The 16,438-nt window shown below is 41.5% G+C and overlaps 1 protein-coding gene across 1 annotated transcript; it reads right to left on the reverse strand.

The window, feature by feature from the left end:
* Positions 1 to 4: 4 nt before the first annotated feature.
* LOC149304851 (uncharacterized) lies at positions 5 to 10,513 on the reverse strand. Its single transcript, XM_089478592.1, has 8 exons — positions 10,297 to 10,513; positions 7,476 to 7,553; positions 5,414 to 5,593; positions 4,093 to 4,173; positions 3,153 to 3,308; positions 2,608 to 2,799; positions 1,862 to 1,980; positions 5 to 1,067 (listed from the first exon to the last, which is right to left on the reverse strand). The coding sequence occupies exons 1-8, from the start codon at positions 10,421 to 10,423 to the stop codon at positions 891 to 893; spliced, it is 1,110 nt and encodes a 369-aa protein (XP_089334718.1). The 5' UTR covers positions 10,424 to 10,513; the 3' UTR covers positions 5 to 890.
* Positions 10,514 to 16,438: the final 5,925 nt, after the last annotated feature.

Consider the following 16,438-nt stretch of genomic DNA (forward strand, 5'->3'; position numbering starts at 1 on the left):
ATTAATTTGGGATTCATGTATTTTATTATGTGAAAAACTAATAAAATATTATACAGAAAAAAAAGTCACTAGAGATGTTTGCATATTGTTTTGATTAGTTGGCTGTTGTTACTTTAAGAGACTGCCTGGTCATTTTTGAAATCCAGCATTTCCATCAAAAGCAAAAAACAAACCAAAACAGGTTTTCCTGCATTACGTTTCATATCATAAACACTACAGCAAGATCTAAACAATAATTTAAACCAAAAAAGCATGAAACGGTTCCCAATCAGACCAGCAGAAGAATATTGCAATTTAAAACTGCAGTGACAGTTGGAAAATCCATTTCACTTTAAATCGAAAGTGGTAAGGATTTGGAGGTTTTTAGGTTCTTTGCCCAAAATGGATTTTAATCTAGAAATCAACACAAAAGACACATATTGGTGAAAAGGAGATAAACTGAGTCAAAGATAAAGAGGGAAGAATGTCCTCCAAGTGTTAAAATGCTCAGCAAATACAGTTATCAGGATTTTTGTGCCTTTAAAAAAAATCCATCCATTTATAATAAAAAATTATGCTCAACCAAAACAGCATTCAACCATTCTGTTTGTGGCAAGTTATTATTTGGTATTCAGACTCCTTATTCCCTGCACATGGGAGCAAAAACAAAAATCCGCCACAGTACTGATCAATGAAACTTGCTGTTGTTGGCATGTATCTTCAACTGGCACATTGGCTTGGACTGTCTGCAGTAGTGGATAGCAACCCTTACACCAGTCTTCTTGCTGACTTTGCTCCACAGGAGCAAAGAGATCAGCAGGAGGGGTTCATCTGCTATTTCTTCTGGCATTCCAGTGTTTCTGGAGGTATGTATAAGGCTGGATGTCCTTTTTACATGATGCTTGTCTTCTTTAGCTCTGAATCTTTTCAGCCAGTTCATCTTGAATGTCCCGGACAAAACGATACACGTAGCGCTGGCCACTGGTCTTGTGAATTATATTTTTATGATAATAATAGCGCAACCCTCGGCTTAGTTTCTCATAAGTCATGTGGGGTTTGTTCTTTCGTTTACCCCAGCGCCTTGCCACCTAGCAAGAGTTGTGGGAAAGGAGAGAAAAGTTACAGGTTTTGAAGGCAACCAATCTTACGGATTCAGAAGTTTCCCTTTGCTACAGAAACTGTCCTAGGTAGAGGAACTCATTTCTTTACCAATGTTATACACATTTACATGTTGGTTATAGTCACACATTACAGTTCCTGGGTTATACTTCTCAAAATTGTAAGTGATGTGACCATAAACATTAGCTGGAACTCCTGTGCAGTTTTTTTGGGGTTATTTGTTTGGCAATAAAATACTATTTGAACACTGGAGCCCTGCTGGAACACCCCAAAAGTTTGGGCCAAGATCCTATTGCCCACAGTGAGAAATCCACACTAGCAGGACATGGAAACACCAGTTTATGCCCATCCTGCCTGTTATTCAGAGTTAGCTAGGAATTGATACATTAATCTATATTTCAGTCCATGTTGGTTTCACATGTGAACAGTCTTTTCTGATTCTGTCTAGACTCTTCTGTTTCCATATCATTTTTTAAAAAAAATCAAAACTTATTTAAAACATGTATTTTAATCTTTTCCACAAAATGTATTTCTAAACATTCTTTCCTAAGTATCCATTCTTATGTGGCTGCTGATAGGTTTTTTCGAATAAAAAGGTGCACCATTTCTTCCTGATGTGCTCATTGGAGTTCTAGGAGATAAGGCTAGTTCGCTTCAAAGGGGAGGCCAGGCTTTAATATATGAAATAGATACGCTCCTGGAAATAATGAGCAGGTATAACTTTATGGGAGCATAAACAAAGTGAAAAGAATTAGGAGCTCACCTCATGAGGATCACACAATTTGAATTCCCAGCCGTTCCCTGTCCAGCAGATAAAGGCCTGGCATGAGCCATCCTGCAGGAGTTCGAGCAGAAAACGCCACAGCTGAATGGGTCCAGAAACTGCACAGGAAGAGATGGCAATGAAGGTCAGGGTAAGAGCATACATGGAGCTTCACCCCTGAGAGCTGTCACAATACTGGATTGCAGTTATGGAACAAGCAGAAAAGGCAGTCCTAACCATGTGAAGGGGACTTTGATTTACATGAATCATCTCCAACACATCAAGAGGGCATGATGGCCTAGGAAGGGCACAGTGCACTCCCCCATGGTCTGCGTTTTATTATTCATGTGCTGTTTTTTTCTAAAAATTATTCAAAGCAGTTAAATGGATGTGAAAACCAATATGACAAAATTTAGCCAGTGCTTTTACATTCTTATAATCACAATAAATAAATCTAGATATCAAACCATAACTGAAACACAAAGTAGAAGAATTAAAGACGTTTAAAAGCAGGATGCTCTTAAACTTTAGAATCACCACTGTAGCTGCTGGCTAAACTCCAGTAATGACAAAAGCAGATGGAAGGGCTTCTCAACATGATCCAAATTAATGGGTAGCTTTACATATGGGAGTAGGTGTTCTTTAAAGGAACCTGGTTTGAAACCATTCTGGATTTTAAAAATCAGCACCAGCACTTGGACTGTATCCTGCATCCTCCTGCTCCATCTCATATTCTGTAATTTTACCTGTCTGATCTCTCTGAGATGTGTTGGTGATACCAGCTTCTGTCCAATCCCTTAACACTCTTTTTCTCCGGGTCTTCTTGGGTGGCTCGCACTGGCATGAATCACTGTCTACAGTGCTGTGTTGGTTAAAGATGGCTGGCTCAAGCGTCTTCTCCCAGTAATGGGATGGCATGGCCCTTGGGAAGGCTTGTTCTGGAAGGAATAATGGTGCATGAACATGATTTCTGAAAGCAGGAGCACAGACCTTCCTCGGCAGCCAAGTTTAGAGAAGGAAAAGCTTTTCAGACAATGGGACAGTAATCCTTGCCGATCTAATGCATGTTACCCATTAAATGAGTGAAAAAGTTGCCTCTCTCCAATTACTTTGGATTACAACTTCCATAATCCCTCTCCTTGGGGGCTTCTGGGAATTGAAGTCTGAACCATCTGGCCATGAAAGCGTCCCCACCCTTGCAGTAGGTCTTGATTCCCATGAATTAGGGGGATGCAGAGTTAGATGGGCCAGTGATTTGGGTCTGTTTGAGGTGGTCTTCTGTGTTCCTTACCATTCTCTTGTGCCTTCTGGGCTCCAAGCAGGGGCTGAGATGAAGAGAGCTGTTCTTCAGGGGAAGGAGGGTACTGAGGAGAAGGCAAAGGCTGAAGAGCATTGGAGGCAGGATAGCAGGTGCCATCCATGTGCAGAGGGATACTCTCCTGAAGGGCTGACCGAGAAATTGAGGATAGAAAATGCCAGAAAAAGTAAACATGAAGCTTATCCTACTAGTCACCTACCACTTTATCCATGTTACCTATATGCAAGACCATCTGGATACGTGATCAGAAACCCTGAGTACAAGCAAAGCATAACTAAGGGGCTGAGCAAACTTAGCTGATACCAGTTTTTTCTAAACCAGTTGGAAACCCCACTGTCCACACAACTCACTCCCAAAGTAGCCTGAACACCCACAAACTATCCATACCATGCTGTGTCAAGCTGCACCACTGTTATTGTCTTTTCCCCACAATGCATGTGCACTATTGCACAACACACCACCTGTGACCACCAATTACCTCCCTCCTCCCACCCAGCTGCCATCCCATTGGACACTTGGTGTGACCGACCACAAGTCAAATGTGCAGTACACTGCCTGTTCAGTGCACTGGTGGGTCCAATGACACACTGGCAAAGTACACTCATGGAGATTCCACCTCAACATTAGGAGGAACTTCCTGACATTAATAGTTGTTCAACAGTGGAACACATTCCCTCAGAGAATGGTGGAATCTCCTTCTGTGAAGGTTTTTAAACAGAGGTTGGATGTCCATCTGTTTGGGGATGCTTTGAGTGAGAGTTCCTGAATGGCAGGGGGTTGGACTGGATGGCCCTTGTGGCCATGTCCAAAAATGCTTCATCACAAGGTGGAGTGAATGCTCTAATGTGCCAAAGCATTCCTAAATCCACCACCTACCACCTCTCTTTTCTTTGACAGGTCAATCAAATCTCACCTCTATTATATGGTTCCCTGTAGTCAAGGCAGGAGGAGGCCTGTGTGAATTCCACGAAGGTGTTGGTGTACTCAGGGAAGCCTGGAAAGGAAACGGAGAGTGTTATTCCATCAAGGGGTGGCCTTACTAGTTCAACTATGGAATGCTTTAAGTGGTCCTCAAAAGGTATAAGGGAATTCTGTAGCACTTTTGAGACTGAGAAAAATAAATGTCTAGTATAAGCTTTTTATTTTATTATTTCATTTGCATGCCGCCTTTCTCCCAGAAGGGACCCAAGGCGGCTCAAAGTGCCCCGTCAAACAACGTAACAAGACACTGTGGTTTATTCTAGTGTAAAACCTTTCCTGGAAACTTCCAATAAGATCAAATTAGCTCTCCCACAAAAGGGTTTGTGGAGTTGGGAGGGATCCAGGGTGGCCTGGGTCTTCAGAAAAACAACTCAGTACCACTAAGCATCAATATTCAAAGACATGGCCATTTTAGTCTGCGTCAGCATTAAATGGTATAAGGGAATCCTATAGCATCTTTGAGACTGAGAAAAAGACATTTCTTGCTTTAAGCTTTAATAGATTCCAGTCCATTTTATCTTCCCCACACTCTTATGATATGATTTCTAATATGATATGATATGCTATCCGCTGGGGTTTGGTTCAAGGATCCCCCGTGGATAACAAAATCCGTGGATGCTCAAGTCCCATTAAATATAATGGCATAGCAAAATGGTGTCCCTTATACAAAATGGAAAGGCAAGGTTTGCTATTTGGAATTTATACTTTTTTTGAATATTAAAAAAAAATTAAAGCTGTGGATGTTTGAATCCATGGATAAAAAATCCTTGGATAAGGAGGTCCAGCTTATCCTGGAGGGAATTCCTACTGTTTGGATGAATTCTGGTTATAGTCCAAAAATTACATTTTTTTAAAATAATCTTTATTAGTTTTAAAAGAACTTTTTAAAAACATAACTATTGAGAAAAACAAAGTATACCTCAAAAGTCAATGAATTGCATTGTAACTCAAAAAGAGCAATAAAAGAAATATTCCATATTGTCTTCTTATCCTTCCGTCTTTTTATTGAAGTTAGTCTGTTAACTTATACTATATTGTGATCACCCAGTAATATAAACTATAAATTACACTTAATTATAATAAACATGAGCATAGACATAATTCATCTAACAAGAAGTATTCATAACCTTAGCATAAAGTTAGAATTAATTTTCTAACCTCTCTCCCCTCCCTTCTTGTATCCTTGAGGTACAGCTTGGTGACACTGCAGCCCTCAATGTCACCCAGGGACACGGTGGCAATGTTGCTGTTACCTTTCAAGCCAGATGTGTGATGCAATGGCATTTCCTTCTCAAACTCTTCAAGCTCAGCTAGATAACTTCCACCAGTCCATCCCAGCAGTTGTTGATCCGTCTCATTTTCTGGCAGAAACCAGGAATCAACGTTGCTGAAATCTTCCCCCTGAAAAATCTTCCTGTAATCTTCTGTGAAATCTTGTTGGAGGGAAAGTAAGAACAAATAGCAAAATAAAGATTATTATTATTATTATTATTACTATTTGGTTTGGGGGAAAATAGTCATCAAGCTTTTCATAACGTTGGTGGCAGTCTAGGAGAGACCTATGCCTATTGGTCATACTTGCTCCAGTATGGTCTCTAGTATAACTGTAGTATGGATGCAAGCTCCAGGAAAAGAGATTCCACCTCAACATTAGGAGGAACTTCCTGACAGTAAGAGTTGTTCAACAGTGAAACACATTCCCTCGGAGAATGGTGGAATCTCCTTCTTTGGAGGTTTTTAAACAGAGGTTGGATAACCATCTGTTGGGGGTGCATTGAGTGAGAGTTCCTGCATGGCAGAATGGGGTTGGACTGGATGACCTTTGTGGTCTCTTCCAACTCTAGGATTCTATGAAAACAGATTTCAAATGTATTTATTAAAACATTGATTTAAAGGCCTCTGTGTAAGCAGAGCCAATAAAGCAACTTAATTATAACACAATTCAACCGGATGAAGCAAAGTACCAAATTCCATTAGTTGGTAGGCCAGAGTCAAGGCATGGGCAGTGGATCTCCAAAGCTTGTGTGAAAAGCCAAATTTTAACATGATGCTGAAATGCAGCCAGAATCTATATCAGTGAATCATGCAGACCTTCATGAGATATTGCACTGAAAATACCAGCAGACCTAGGCAGCACAGCCGATGATGAAAGATACTGGGAGTTGCATTCCAACACAACTGGAGGCTATCATTTTTGAGATATCATGGTAGGCCCAAACAAAAAGACGAAACTCCCTCATTTCAGATCAAATTATTTATTAATTTCATCTGCTGTCATATAGTCCAGTACTCTCAACATGGTGCTTTCTGAAAACATTGCAATGCAACTCCCATTATCTCCAATGTTGGTGAGAGGGCATCAAATTGGGGCAGGCCTTTCTACACTGGCCACAGCTCTCTAGGTTCTCAAGTGAATGTTTTTCCTATCGCTTGATCCTTTCTCATTAAAGACAGGACTTTCTACATATATAAAATAAGTACTGTACAACTGAGCTAAAGAGCAATCCCTAAAACATCTTAAGAGAGAATAGTCTTGTTCTCCTGTCCTAAGAGGTCAATAGCCAACAACATTTAGACTTGTATTTAAAGTTCCAACAGACTAGCAAGGCAAAACATAGTACATTAGTATATATAACCATCACGAGAAGTGAAACATCTTTCAAACAACTCACAAATTTCATCTTTCTTTCTTTCTTTCTTTCTTTCTTTTCTAGCTGCGGTTTAACCTATTTGCTCTGAATAACATGTCCCAGAAAGCATTCTGTGTAGCATGAGAGCTCACTTCCAACAATTTGGGTAAGTACCAGTAACAACACTGGTTCACTACTTGCCGTTGTTGCTTTTTTCCTTTTTTTTTTTGTACTAATGCTTAATTAAAGTCCTAATTCTATTATTTCCTTTTAATTCTTTTAATTATTCATTTAAAGCAGGCTTTCTCAACCTGGACCCCTCCCAATGTGTTGATCTACAACTTCCAGAAGCACTCAAGTGACTAGGGACTTTGGGGAGTTGTAGTCCAACATGTCAGGAACATTGTGGGTTGGAGAAGGCTGATTTAGTGTTTCTCTAAGTGATGCTAAAAGTACTTGCAATATGTCATCATGGATGCTGGTTATGAAGAAAAGAAGTTGAATGTACTTTTTAAAAAAGGCCAGCGTAAAAGTTGTATTCAAATAACAAATGTAGAAAAAGCAAAAATCTATAATGCTGTCAAAATTAAATCAAAGTTGGGGTGTTGATCACCCCTCCACCTTTTATCTAAACTATTCCTGCTATTTCCCCCTATACTTAAAGGATAAAGGAAGCCCACCTTACCTGGCATAACACTCTCTGCTCCAGTTGGTACCATTTGCAGGGCTGGCTCCATCCAAATATGCTCCCAAGTATCCATTCCTGTAGTCAAAGGGGAAAAGAGGGGTAATAGGGAACCCAAGTCACAGGTGAAAGAACACTACACAGTTACAAAGGATCTTTTTATCACACTAGTGAAATCCTGCAGAGAAGTGGGATTTAAACTAGATTTAATTTTTCTTAAAACCCGCAAATGCGGGAAGTTTATCACACCACATTCTTGCAAACGTGAAATAACGTGAAGGCAAAACGAAGGCAAAGGGGACAAAAATGGCAGCTGGATCTATGGCAGTGGTGGTGAACCTATGGCACGTGTGCCAGAGAGGGCATTCAGAGCCCTTTCAGTGGGCACTTGTGCTGTTGCGTTCGCCAGAGTTCATTACTAGAAAGCCAGAGGTACGTGGCACTTTGCCATAAATAAGTGGGTTTTGTGTTGCAGTTTGGGCACTCGGTCTCTAAAAGGTTCACCATCACTGATCTATGGAGTGGCAAAAATGGGCATTTGCCAGGGCTCCATAACCAGCAGAGGGCCTCCTATCCTAACAATAATACCGTGCCAGCTTGGCACACATTATGAAGACAAGCTACATAGTGAGAGGAACATGGAAAAGTTACCTTTCAGACTCAACTCCCAGAATCTATAGCCAGCATGGACAACAGTCATTCTAGATGGGGGAATTCTGGAAAGTGTAACTCCAAAGCATTGCTTTTCCATGTTCTAAAAAGTGTTTTATGGACCTATCTGAACTCTTCCAGGTGTCTGCATGCATGCAAGGGTTTATAGGGTCCACAAAATACGAAGCCTGCATAAATACCCTAAAAACAGCAGATCCCAACTAATCTTGGAAGCTAAGCCAAGTCCTTCCTGGTTAGCACTTGGATGGAAGACTACTAACAAATACTGTAGGCTATATTTCAGAGGAAGGAACTGCCCAAACCATCTCTGAGTATTTATAGCCAAAGAAAGCCCTATGAAATTCATGAGGGTCACCACAAATTGATAAACAACTTGAAGATACACACACACACACACACACACACACACAGAAAATTGGCACTACCAGTACGCCAAACTCTAATATTTTGTTGCATTCAAATGGTAATGCGTGTATCAGCATCAGGTCTGGCTCATTTGTTGAGCAGAGGGAATTGGCTGCCTTTGGCAACTGATTTTGTGTGTCACCGAGTTTCAAAACTATGCATTTGAGAGAACAACCCCTCTCAAACACAAACAATACAAAGAAAAGTGTTATGAGTAATCTGTTCCCTTGAGAAGCTGTTCAGTTTGCCTTTTGCACAAGAGAGTTTATGAAGCTATAACAGGCTGGGCAAAGTGTAGCCGTCCTCCAGTTGTTGGTGGACTGCAACTCCCATCAGAACAACAAATGGCATGGAATGCTAAATACTGCAGTCCAGCAAAACCTAGAGATTCAGCAAATTAGTCCTGTGTTTTCACTAGAAGCCAAGATGACTGAACTGTGACTATCATTCTTCGGACATACAGTGGACCCTTGTTATACACTGGGGTTTGGTTCCAAGATCCCCCATGGATAACAAAATCTGTGGATGCTCAAGTCCCATTAAATATAATGACATAGCAAAATGGTGTCCCTTATTAAAAATGGAAAATCAAGGTTTGATATTTGAAATTTATACTTTTTTTGAACATTTTCAAACCCTGGATGCTTGAATCCGTGTATTAAAAAATCCGTGTATAAGAAGGGCCAACTGTATAATGAGATGATGTGACTCACTGGAGGAAACAATAATGGTCAGTTAGGTGGAAGGCAGTAGGAAAAGATGAAGGAGGCACTCCTAGGTGTAATAATAATAATAATAATAATAATAATAATAATTTAATTATACCCCACTCTTCAGCCAAGGCTATTGATACAGGTGGCAAGACCTGAGCAGGACAGATGATGTCTCATTCATTTTTTAACAATATGTTTTTACCTTTTAAATTGAATTTTAGCTCTTTAAGCATAGGTTTGAATTGTTTTAATACTATGTATAGTTTAAGGCCATTTTAATGTTCACTTTTTAACTGTATTGTTCATTTTTTAAATTGTAAACCACCTTGAATCTCAGTTTGGAGATAAAAGTAGGCCACATCATTACCATTATTATTATTATTAGGATTGCTATAAGTCAAAGTCAAATTGACAGCAGATAGTTTTTGGGGAGGTTTTCAGGCTTTCAGAGAAGATGCCCATAGCCACAGATGCTGGCGAAACGTCAGGAATAAACTCTTCTGGAACATGGCCACAGAGCCCAAACAACCCACAAAAAACTATGATGAAAGCCTCTGACTTGACATCAGATAACTTCTAGAGTGCAGCACCTCGCCTATCCCTGAGCTGTAGGGTAGATTAGACCTTGATAACCCTGTGCTATTTGTCCATGTTTTATTATTTAAAAATGAGATGCTTACATACAGTAAAAGAAAAAAAAAGTTCATGGTGCACAGTACAGTACATGAAAAAGGATATGTTTTAGCAATGAAAGAGGACATGGTGCATGAAAAAGGCTATGTTTTAGCAGTGAACTTCTTACACGTGGACCCTGAGTTTGGAAACAGTGCTTTTAGGATGACAACTCCCATAATCCTCTAGCCAGCATGGAGGATTCTGGGAGATTTAGCCTCCAAAATGAATATGTCCAAGCTCTCATCTACCTGTAAGCAAGAGGCCACAGTTCAGTGCTAAAGCACATCATTTGCTTTCAACTGGTCATCTTCCCCCCATATTGTGCCTCCCTCCTCACGTTCATCAGTTCTACTCACCTTTTGGCAATGCCAAAATGTCTGATCCAGTGGCACCTGGGGAAAAGGTGTCTTGGGCAGGAAAGCTCCAGGGATCCTGTTGCACACCTACTATCCTTTTCCCTGAGCTGGAGAAGGGGAGATGCATCGACCCTTATCTGCGGCTGGTGAGATCTTGCGCTTTTCCTTGTGGAAGTCTTGCTGGACACTCTCCCATTGACAGGGGACTCAGCTGCTACTGATCTTGCTGCCCTTTTCTCCTTCTATACATACCTTCCTTTCCCCTGGACTCCCATTGGCTGGATGGATGAGCAGGGTTCGTGACTTTGTTACTCAGTTTTTGGGGAGGTGGGAGTTTCCATGTCAGAACAACCCCTGTATGTGTGTGGGGTTTTCTTCCCCTGTGTCTGGGTCTGTGTCACGACTCTGATGTCCCAGAGTGGAGTCCAGGTGGCTGGAGTTGGAAGGAGGGTCGTGAGAGGAAACAGAGCTGGAGTGTTTATCTCTAGGGAACATGCACAACAGAGTAAGCCAAAGTGCCTAAGCAGGCGAACCGTCCCTAACCCTAATAAATCTTGAAATGAGACACCCACAACTTCCTCCTCCTTCTCTTTTAGGCCTGCTTTGCCCAAAGCACAGAAGCTAAACAACCCATGTCACCACCCGCCATCCCTAACCAAAAGGCCTTGGTGCTTAAAACTGGCTTCTCTCTTGAAGGACATCTGCCCATGATCTTTTGCAAAAGACAATACAAATACCCTCCTGCCAGTATGCATAAAGTTAAACGGTGAAATGAAAAAGTTCAAAATCCATGCCTTTTAAAATGCTAGCCCAAAATATCACACACACAAACACAAAGTTAAAAGGTGAAACGAAAAAGTTGAAAATCCACGGCTTTTTAAAAATGCTTTACTCAAAAGTAAATTATCAGGCTCTCCAGAACTCTTTGTCAGGCAAGATGCCAAAGACTTTGAAGGTGGTAAGGAACTGGTTGATAAGCTGTGGTATCAAATCTAGATTCTGGTTACAATCTTGATAAAAAGTGAGAGGAAGCTGCAAATCTTCAAACTAACTTCTGCCAAGTATTGAGGGTGTACCTGGGTCCTGTCTGAAGTTTACTGATAAGAGAAAACAAGCCACCAAACTGTGCTTGATCGCCCATTCTTGGACATATCGATATCAAGTCCAGCTATTACTCAGAACTGCATCGGCAACTTTAGGCAAACCTGACAGCTTATTTGATGGTGGAAAAGAGAAGAAAGGAAAAACAAACAGGATTTTTAAAAAAACAGTATCACTAATGCTAATGATTCAGTTATTTGGAAGAAAGTGAGTTGCAAGATGGGATGGTTGAGAATGCTGTCATGCTTGGAGGAACACATGGATCAGGGAAAGGAGAGAAGAGGTGCCCAAAAAAGAGAGGAAGGGTTGGTCTTGTCCACTACCAGAATGCAGCTCCCCAATAAACTACATAAAAAACAGTTACAATCATAGAATCGTAGAGTTGGAAGAGACCACAAGGGCTATCCAATCCAACCCCCTGCCATGCAGGAACTCTCAATCAAAGCATCCTTGACAGTTCCCCGTGCTTTATTTAGTGCAGCATGCAGATGATGTTAGCCTGCAAATCTAAACGTTCCACATAACGTTGGACTGCAACTCCCAGCATTCCCATTCCCAGCATTCCTTATCACTGGCTGTACTGGATAAAACTGTTGGGAGTTGTAGTCCAACAACATCCGGTGGGCTGAATGACACCAATTCTGGGTAACAAAGTGGGAGGTGAGAAAAGTTACTTTGGGAGACTGCCGTTTCCAGAATTCCCTAGCTTGCAAAGTAATGGATGAGGTTATAAGGACTGTAGCTCTCAAAGTAAATTTTCTCATCTGGCAGGGATAAGGACAGAAGACATCCTTTCAAAGCTCTGGTGGCTAAATCTCCTAAATCTCCAGTTAGAAAGCCTCACCTACTCACCTTGGGGCATTAATACATCATCCCCCTGTTAACAAACCAATGGCAATAGCAACAAATAGAACAAGACGTAGTGGTAAAATGTAGAATATTTTGCATATTCTCCAATTGTCCTGATTTTGCAGGGACAGTCTCAATTAATCCTCTCTCATCCCACTTATTCAATTGCCTTTACAATATTCTAGTTTTCCTCTCTTCCTCCCACTTTCCTTCTTTGTCCCCAGCCTACTTCAGGTGCTGCAAACTGAGTTCAAAGTGCAAAGCAGTTTGCACTCAACACAGACATCTGTGAAATGTTGGAGTGAATGGCTGTGTTGTTCTGTGCAGCCAATCATGACAGCTCTTTGTTTTGATCCAAATCATGTGTCACTTTAGACACGCGTCAGTTATCTCTCAGTCTGCCTTTTTCTATGGAACTGAGAGGGCAACCATAGCTTGGTCTGTTTCACAATCCAGAGAGAGAAACCCAACCCCCTTGGACTTAAACAGCCCTAAACCGCAAACCCACAGATTGTGTAACAGCTTGAGTTGGGTAGGGAGAACACTGTCCCACCCAGCCATTCCATTGCAACTGGTAGGCTACACTGCAGATCATCCCAGATGGAGCCCTGGACTCCACCCTGAAATCCCTTCATCAAATCCTAAATCCTAAATTCTGAAAGTACACCCTTCCAATTCTTCTGTCCTACCCAACCTTTCTCTTGAATGTTTCTGTCAATGAGCAATGAGAGTTGCACAAACCAGATGGCTGGGGGATTCTGGGAGTTGTAGACCAAATGTGGGCTAGGCAATGCAACTGTTAGGTGGATTTGTAATTGATTGACTGTCCAAACCCAAAAGCCGCTCAGCAATAGCTTCTCTTCATCTTGGAAGGAAGTGACCAGTGAGGTGCCACAGGGTCCTGTCCTGGGCCCAGTGCTATTCACCATCTTTATCAATGACTTGGATGAAAGAATAGAGGGCATGCTTAGCAAATTGGCAGATGACACCAAATTAGGAGGAATAGCTCATACCCCAGAGGACAGAATCAAAATTTAAAATGACCTGAATAGATTAGAAAGCTGGGCCAAAACTAACAAAATTAATTTCAACATGGAGAAATGTAAGGTACTCCACTTGGACAGAAAAAATAAAATGTACTACATATATAGAATGGGGGGCACCTGGCTTAACAATACTACATGTGAAAGGGATCTAGGAGGCCTAGTAGACCACAAGTTGAATACAGTGGACCCTTCCTATACGTGGGAGATCCATTTCAGACCCTCACCCCTGCATATGGGGAAAAACACATACACTCAGATCTCATTGTTTTCTATGGTGGCCCCCTCCCACATGTGGCACACGCACCATTTTGTGCTCACGGGTTGCCATACACATAAGCTCAAAGCCGTGTATGGCAAGCCTGCATATGGCACAGGTGTGCTGTATGAGTCAACAGTGTGATGTAGCAGCTAAAAAAGACATCCCCTGCGCGTATGGGAAAAACACATATGCTCAAATCCCATTGGCTTCTATGGTGGCGCACCTGCAGCACATGCACCATTTTGTCCTCACGGGCTTGCTGTACGCATAATCTCAAATCTGCGTATGGCAAGCCTGTGTATGGTGCGGACATGCTGTGTGAGTCAACAGTGTGATGCGGCAGATAAAAAAGTCAATACGATTCTAGGCTGCGTCAATAGAAGTGTAGTGTCTAGAAATCAAAGGAAGTAATAGTACAGTCAGGCCCCACCTGGAATACTGTGTGCAGTTCTGGGCACAATTCAAAAAGGATGTTGACAAGCTGAAGCATGTCCAGAGAAGGGCCACCAAAATAGTGAAGGGTTTGGAAATCATGCCTTATGAGGAAAGACTTAGGGTTCTGGGTATGTTGAGCTTGGATAAGAGGCGACAAAGAGATGATATGATAGCCCTGTTTAAGCATTTAAAGGGGTGTCATATCGAGGCTGGAGCAAGCTTGTTTTCTACTGCTCTAGAGAATAGGACCTGGAGCAATGGATGCAAGATACAGGAGAAGAGATTCCACCTCAACATTAGGAAGGACTTCCTGATAGTAAGAGCTGTTTGACAGTAGAACACACTCCCTTAAGAGAGTGGTGGAGTCTCCTTCTTTGGAGGCTTTTAAATAGAGGCTGGGTGGCCATCTGCTGGGGGTGCTTTGATTCTGTGTTTCCTGCATGGTAAAATGGGGTTGGACTGGATGGTCCTTGGGGTCGCTTCCAGCTCTATAATTCTAAGATGCTCAATAATCTCTCCCCTTTCAAATGGCAGAAGCTAAGGGGCAGCCACAGTAAAAAAAAACAAAAAAAGGGGGGGGGGGCAGGAGAGAACCCTATAACCCTCTCTTCCAATCCCAGCCCCTTTTCCCTTGTAGGGACCGGTGGGTGGGTGGGTGCATCAGCCTGAAAGTACAATGTGAGATTGTGCAACGGTCCCAGCACTGAGGCAAGGAGTGCACAACATGGACCGGAAACCACAGGGCCCCATGCTTTCCCGCAAAGCGTAAACCAGGTGCAACAGAACTCTTAAGTGAAGAAAAAGAGAGCAAGAAAGGGACTCTGAATGACAAGGTGGCAACTATATTGTTTTAAATGATATTATTATTATTATTATTATTATTATTATTAACTGAGCCAAGCAACCTTCTCTTGCTCTTTGACCTTCAGTGGAAAAGGCCTGCTTCTTTCAATATTAGTACTGGTATTATGAACAAATACATAAACTGCACACTAAAATAGGTGAGAGACCAACACAAAGCATATTGTGTGCCTTACATGTATCTTGCATCTGGTAGTTTCTCTCTAGAAATCAGTTTCTCTTATGTACTTACTATACAGCAAGAATTCATTGATGAACCTTGCTTTTGTTTATTAATGAACAAAACAACTCAGGGCCTCCCACACCAATGAACTCAGTGGAACTTATTCCAGTGCAAGTATTCCTCCTGCCTCATAAAATGTGTACAGTATTGTCAAAATGGGTAGCTCCTTTCCCAACTGACCTTCCCCTGCTTTCACCGATAATCATGTTCCTTTAAGTGCTTAATCAATAGTTGATCAATCTAATTTTCCTCCCATTTTCCAGCTGTACATTATCAGCCCCAACACTGCATTTATTTTTCCTAGATGCACATTTTAAGGGCAAATTTAAATCGATTCTGTTCCACATCTGGTTCACGCTTGCGTGGAATCAGTTTATCAAAAAAGACGCAGAAAAAATCAGCGTCAAAAAGACGCAGGTTAAATGGGTCTAGCGCATGGCCCCCTCTCTCCAAATCGCTTCAGGAATTTGGTTCAAGTGTGATCCAGGGTCATTTAAACCTCTTCAAACCAATTTGAAAACCGGTTTAAAACGTAGTGAGAATGAGGTGCATGTCACTTTTCCAATCTGTGTCAGAGCACTTTGTCATCGCTGTGATGGCTACATGCTCTTACTATCCAGGGTCTATGCTTTTAATATTCTCTATTTGAGTGTCATTCTTGCACTGTTTTCAACCAGCATGTTTGGAGTTCTTTTATACGTACTTCCATTTTTTAGTTTAGTTTAGATTTGGTTTAGTTGTGTAGCCACTTTGCTCTGCCAGCAAAAGAGTTGACTGCAAAAAATAAGCTGATTGATTCCACATCACTCAGAGGAGAACTTTAAAGGCTACATCATATGCTGTGTGTATGGTTGTCGAACAGCTACAATATTTGTTTCACACGTCAGATCTATTTCCAGGATTCCATATCCTCCAACTGTCCCAATTTGGCAGGGACAGTCCTGATGAAGCCTCTTTTATCCCACCTTTTAGTTGCTTTTCAAATGTCCCTGTTTCTCTTTCCTCCTCCCGCTTTCCCTGTTATCCTCAGCATACTTCAATTTCTGCAAACTGAGATCAAAGTGGAAAAGCAGTTTGCACTCAGTTAAATCAACAGAGAGGAGAGGAAAGGAGAGGTGGAATCTTGTCCTTCCCAGTAGATTCAGGCTAAACCAAACTGCTACAACCTCTTATAGCTTGTGTGTTTTTCGTTATTAACTTTTGCCTGCTTGGTCACACATGTCCCGCTTTTCACCTGTGGACTGTTGGAGGGTATGGAGAAAGGATATTCTGTTAGCTAATTCCAATTAATATACCTTCGTTTTCAAAGATGATTTTAAAATATCACACAGCCACAATCAAAAGTGGGGGAGGATGAGCATTTTGAAA

Source organism: Sceloporus occidentalis, unplaced genomic scaffold, assembly GCF_023333645.1.
Source record: "Sceloporus occidentalis isolate IW3139 unplaced genomic scaffold, rSceOcc1.0.p SCAF_13, whole genome shotgun sequence".
Classification (NCBI taxonomy): domain Eukaryota; kingdom Metazoa; phylum Chordata; class Lepidosauria; order Squamata; family Phrynosomatidae; genus Sceloporus; species Sceloporus occidentalis.

What these genes read in the sequence shown, in the direction of transcription:
- LOC149304851 (XM_089478592.1), bottom strand. Translation starts at nt 10,423, where the DNA reads ATGCATCTCCCCTTCTCCAGCTCAGGGAAAAGGATAGTAGGTGTGCAA. An exon ending in CATTTTGGCATTGCCAAAAG is followed by an intron (nt 7,554 to 10,296) that starts GTGAGTAGAACT and finishes CTTTGACTACAG; the next exon opens with GAATGGATACTTGGGAGCAT. An exon ending in AGCAGAGAGTGTTATGCCAG is followed by an intron (nt 5,594 to 7,475) that starts GTAAGGTGGGCT and finishes CCCTCCAACAAG; the next exon opens with ATTTCACAGAAGATTACAGG.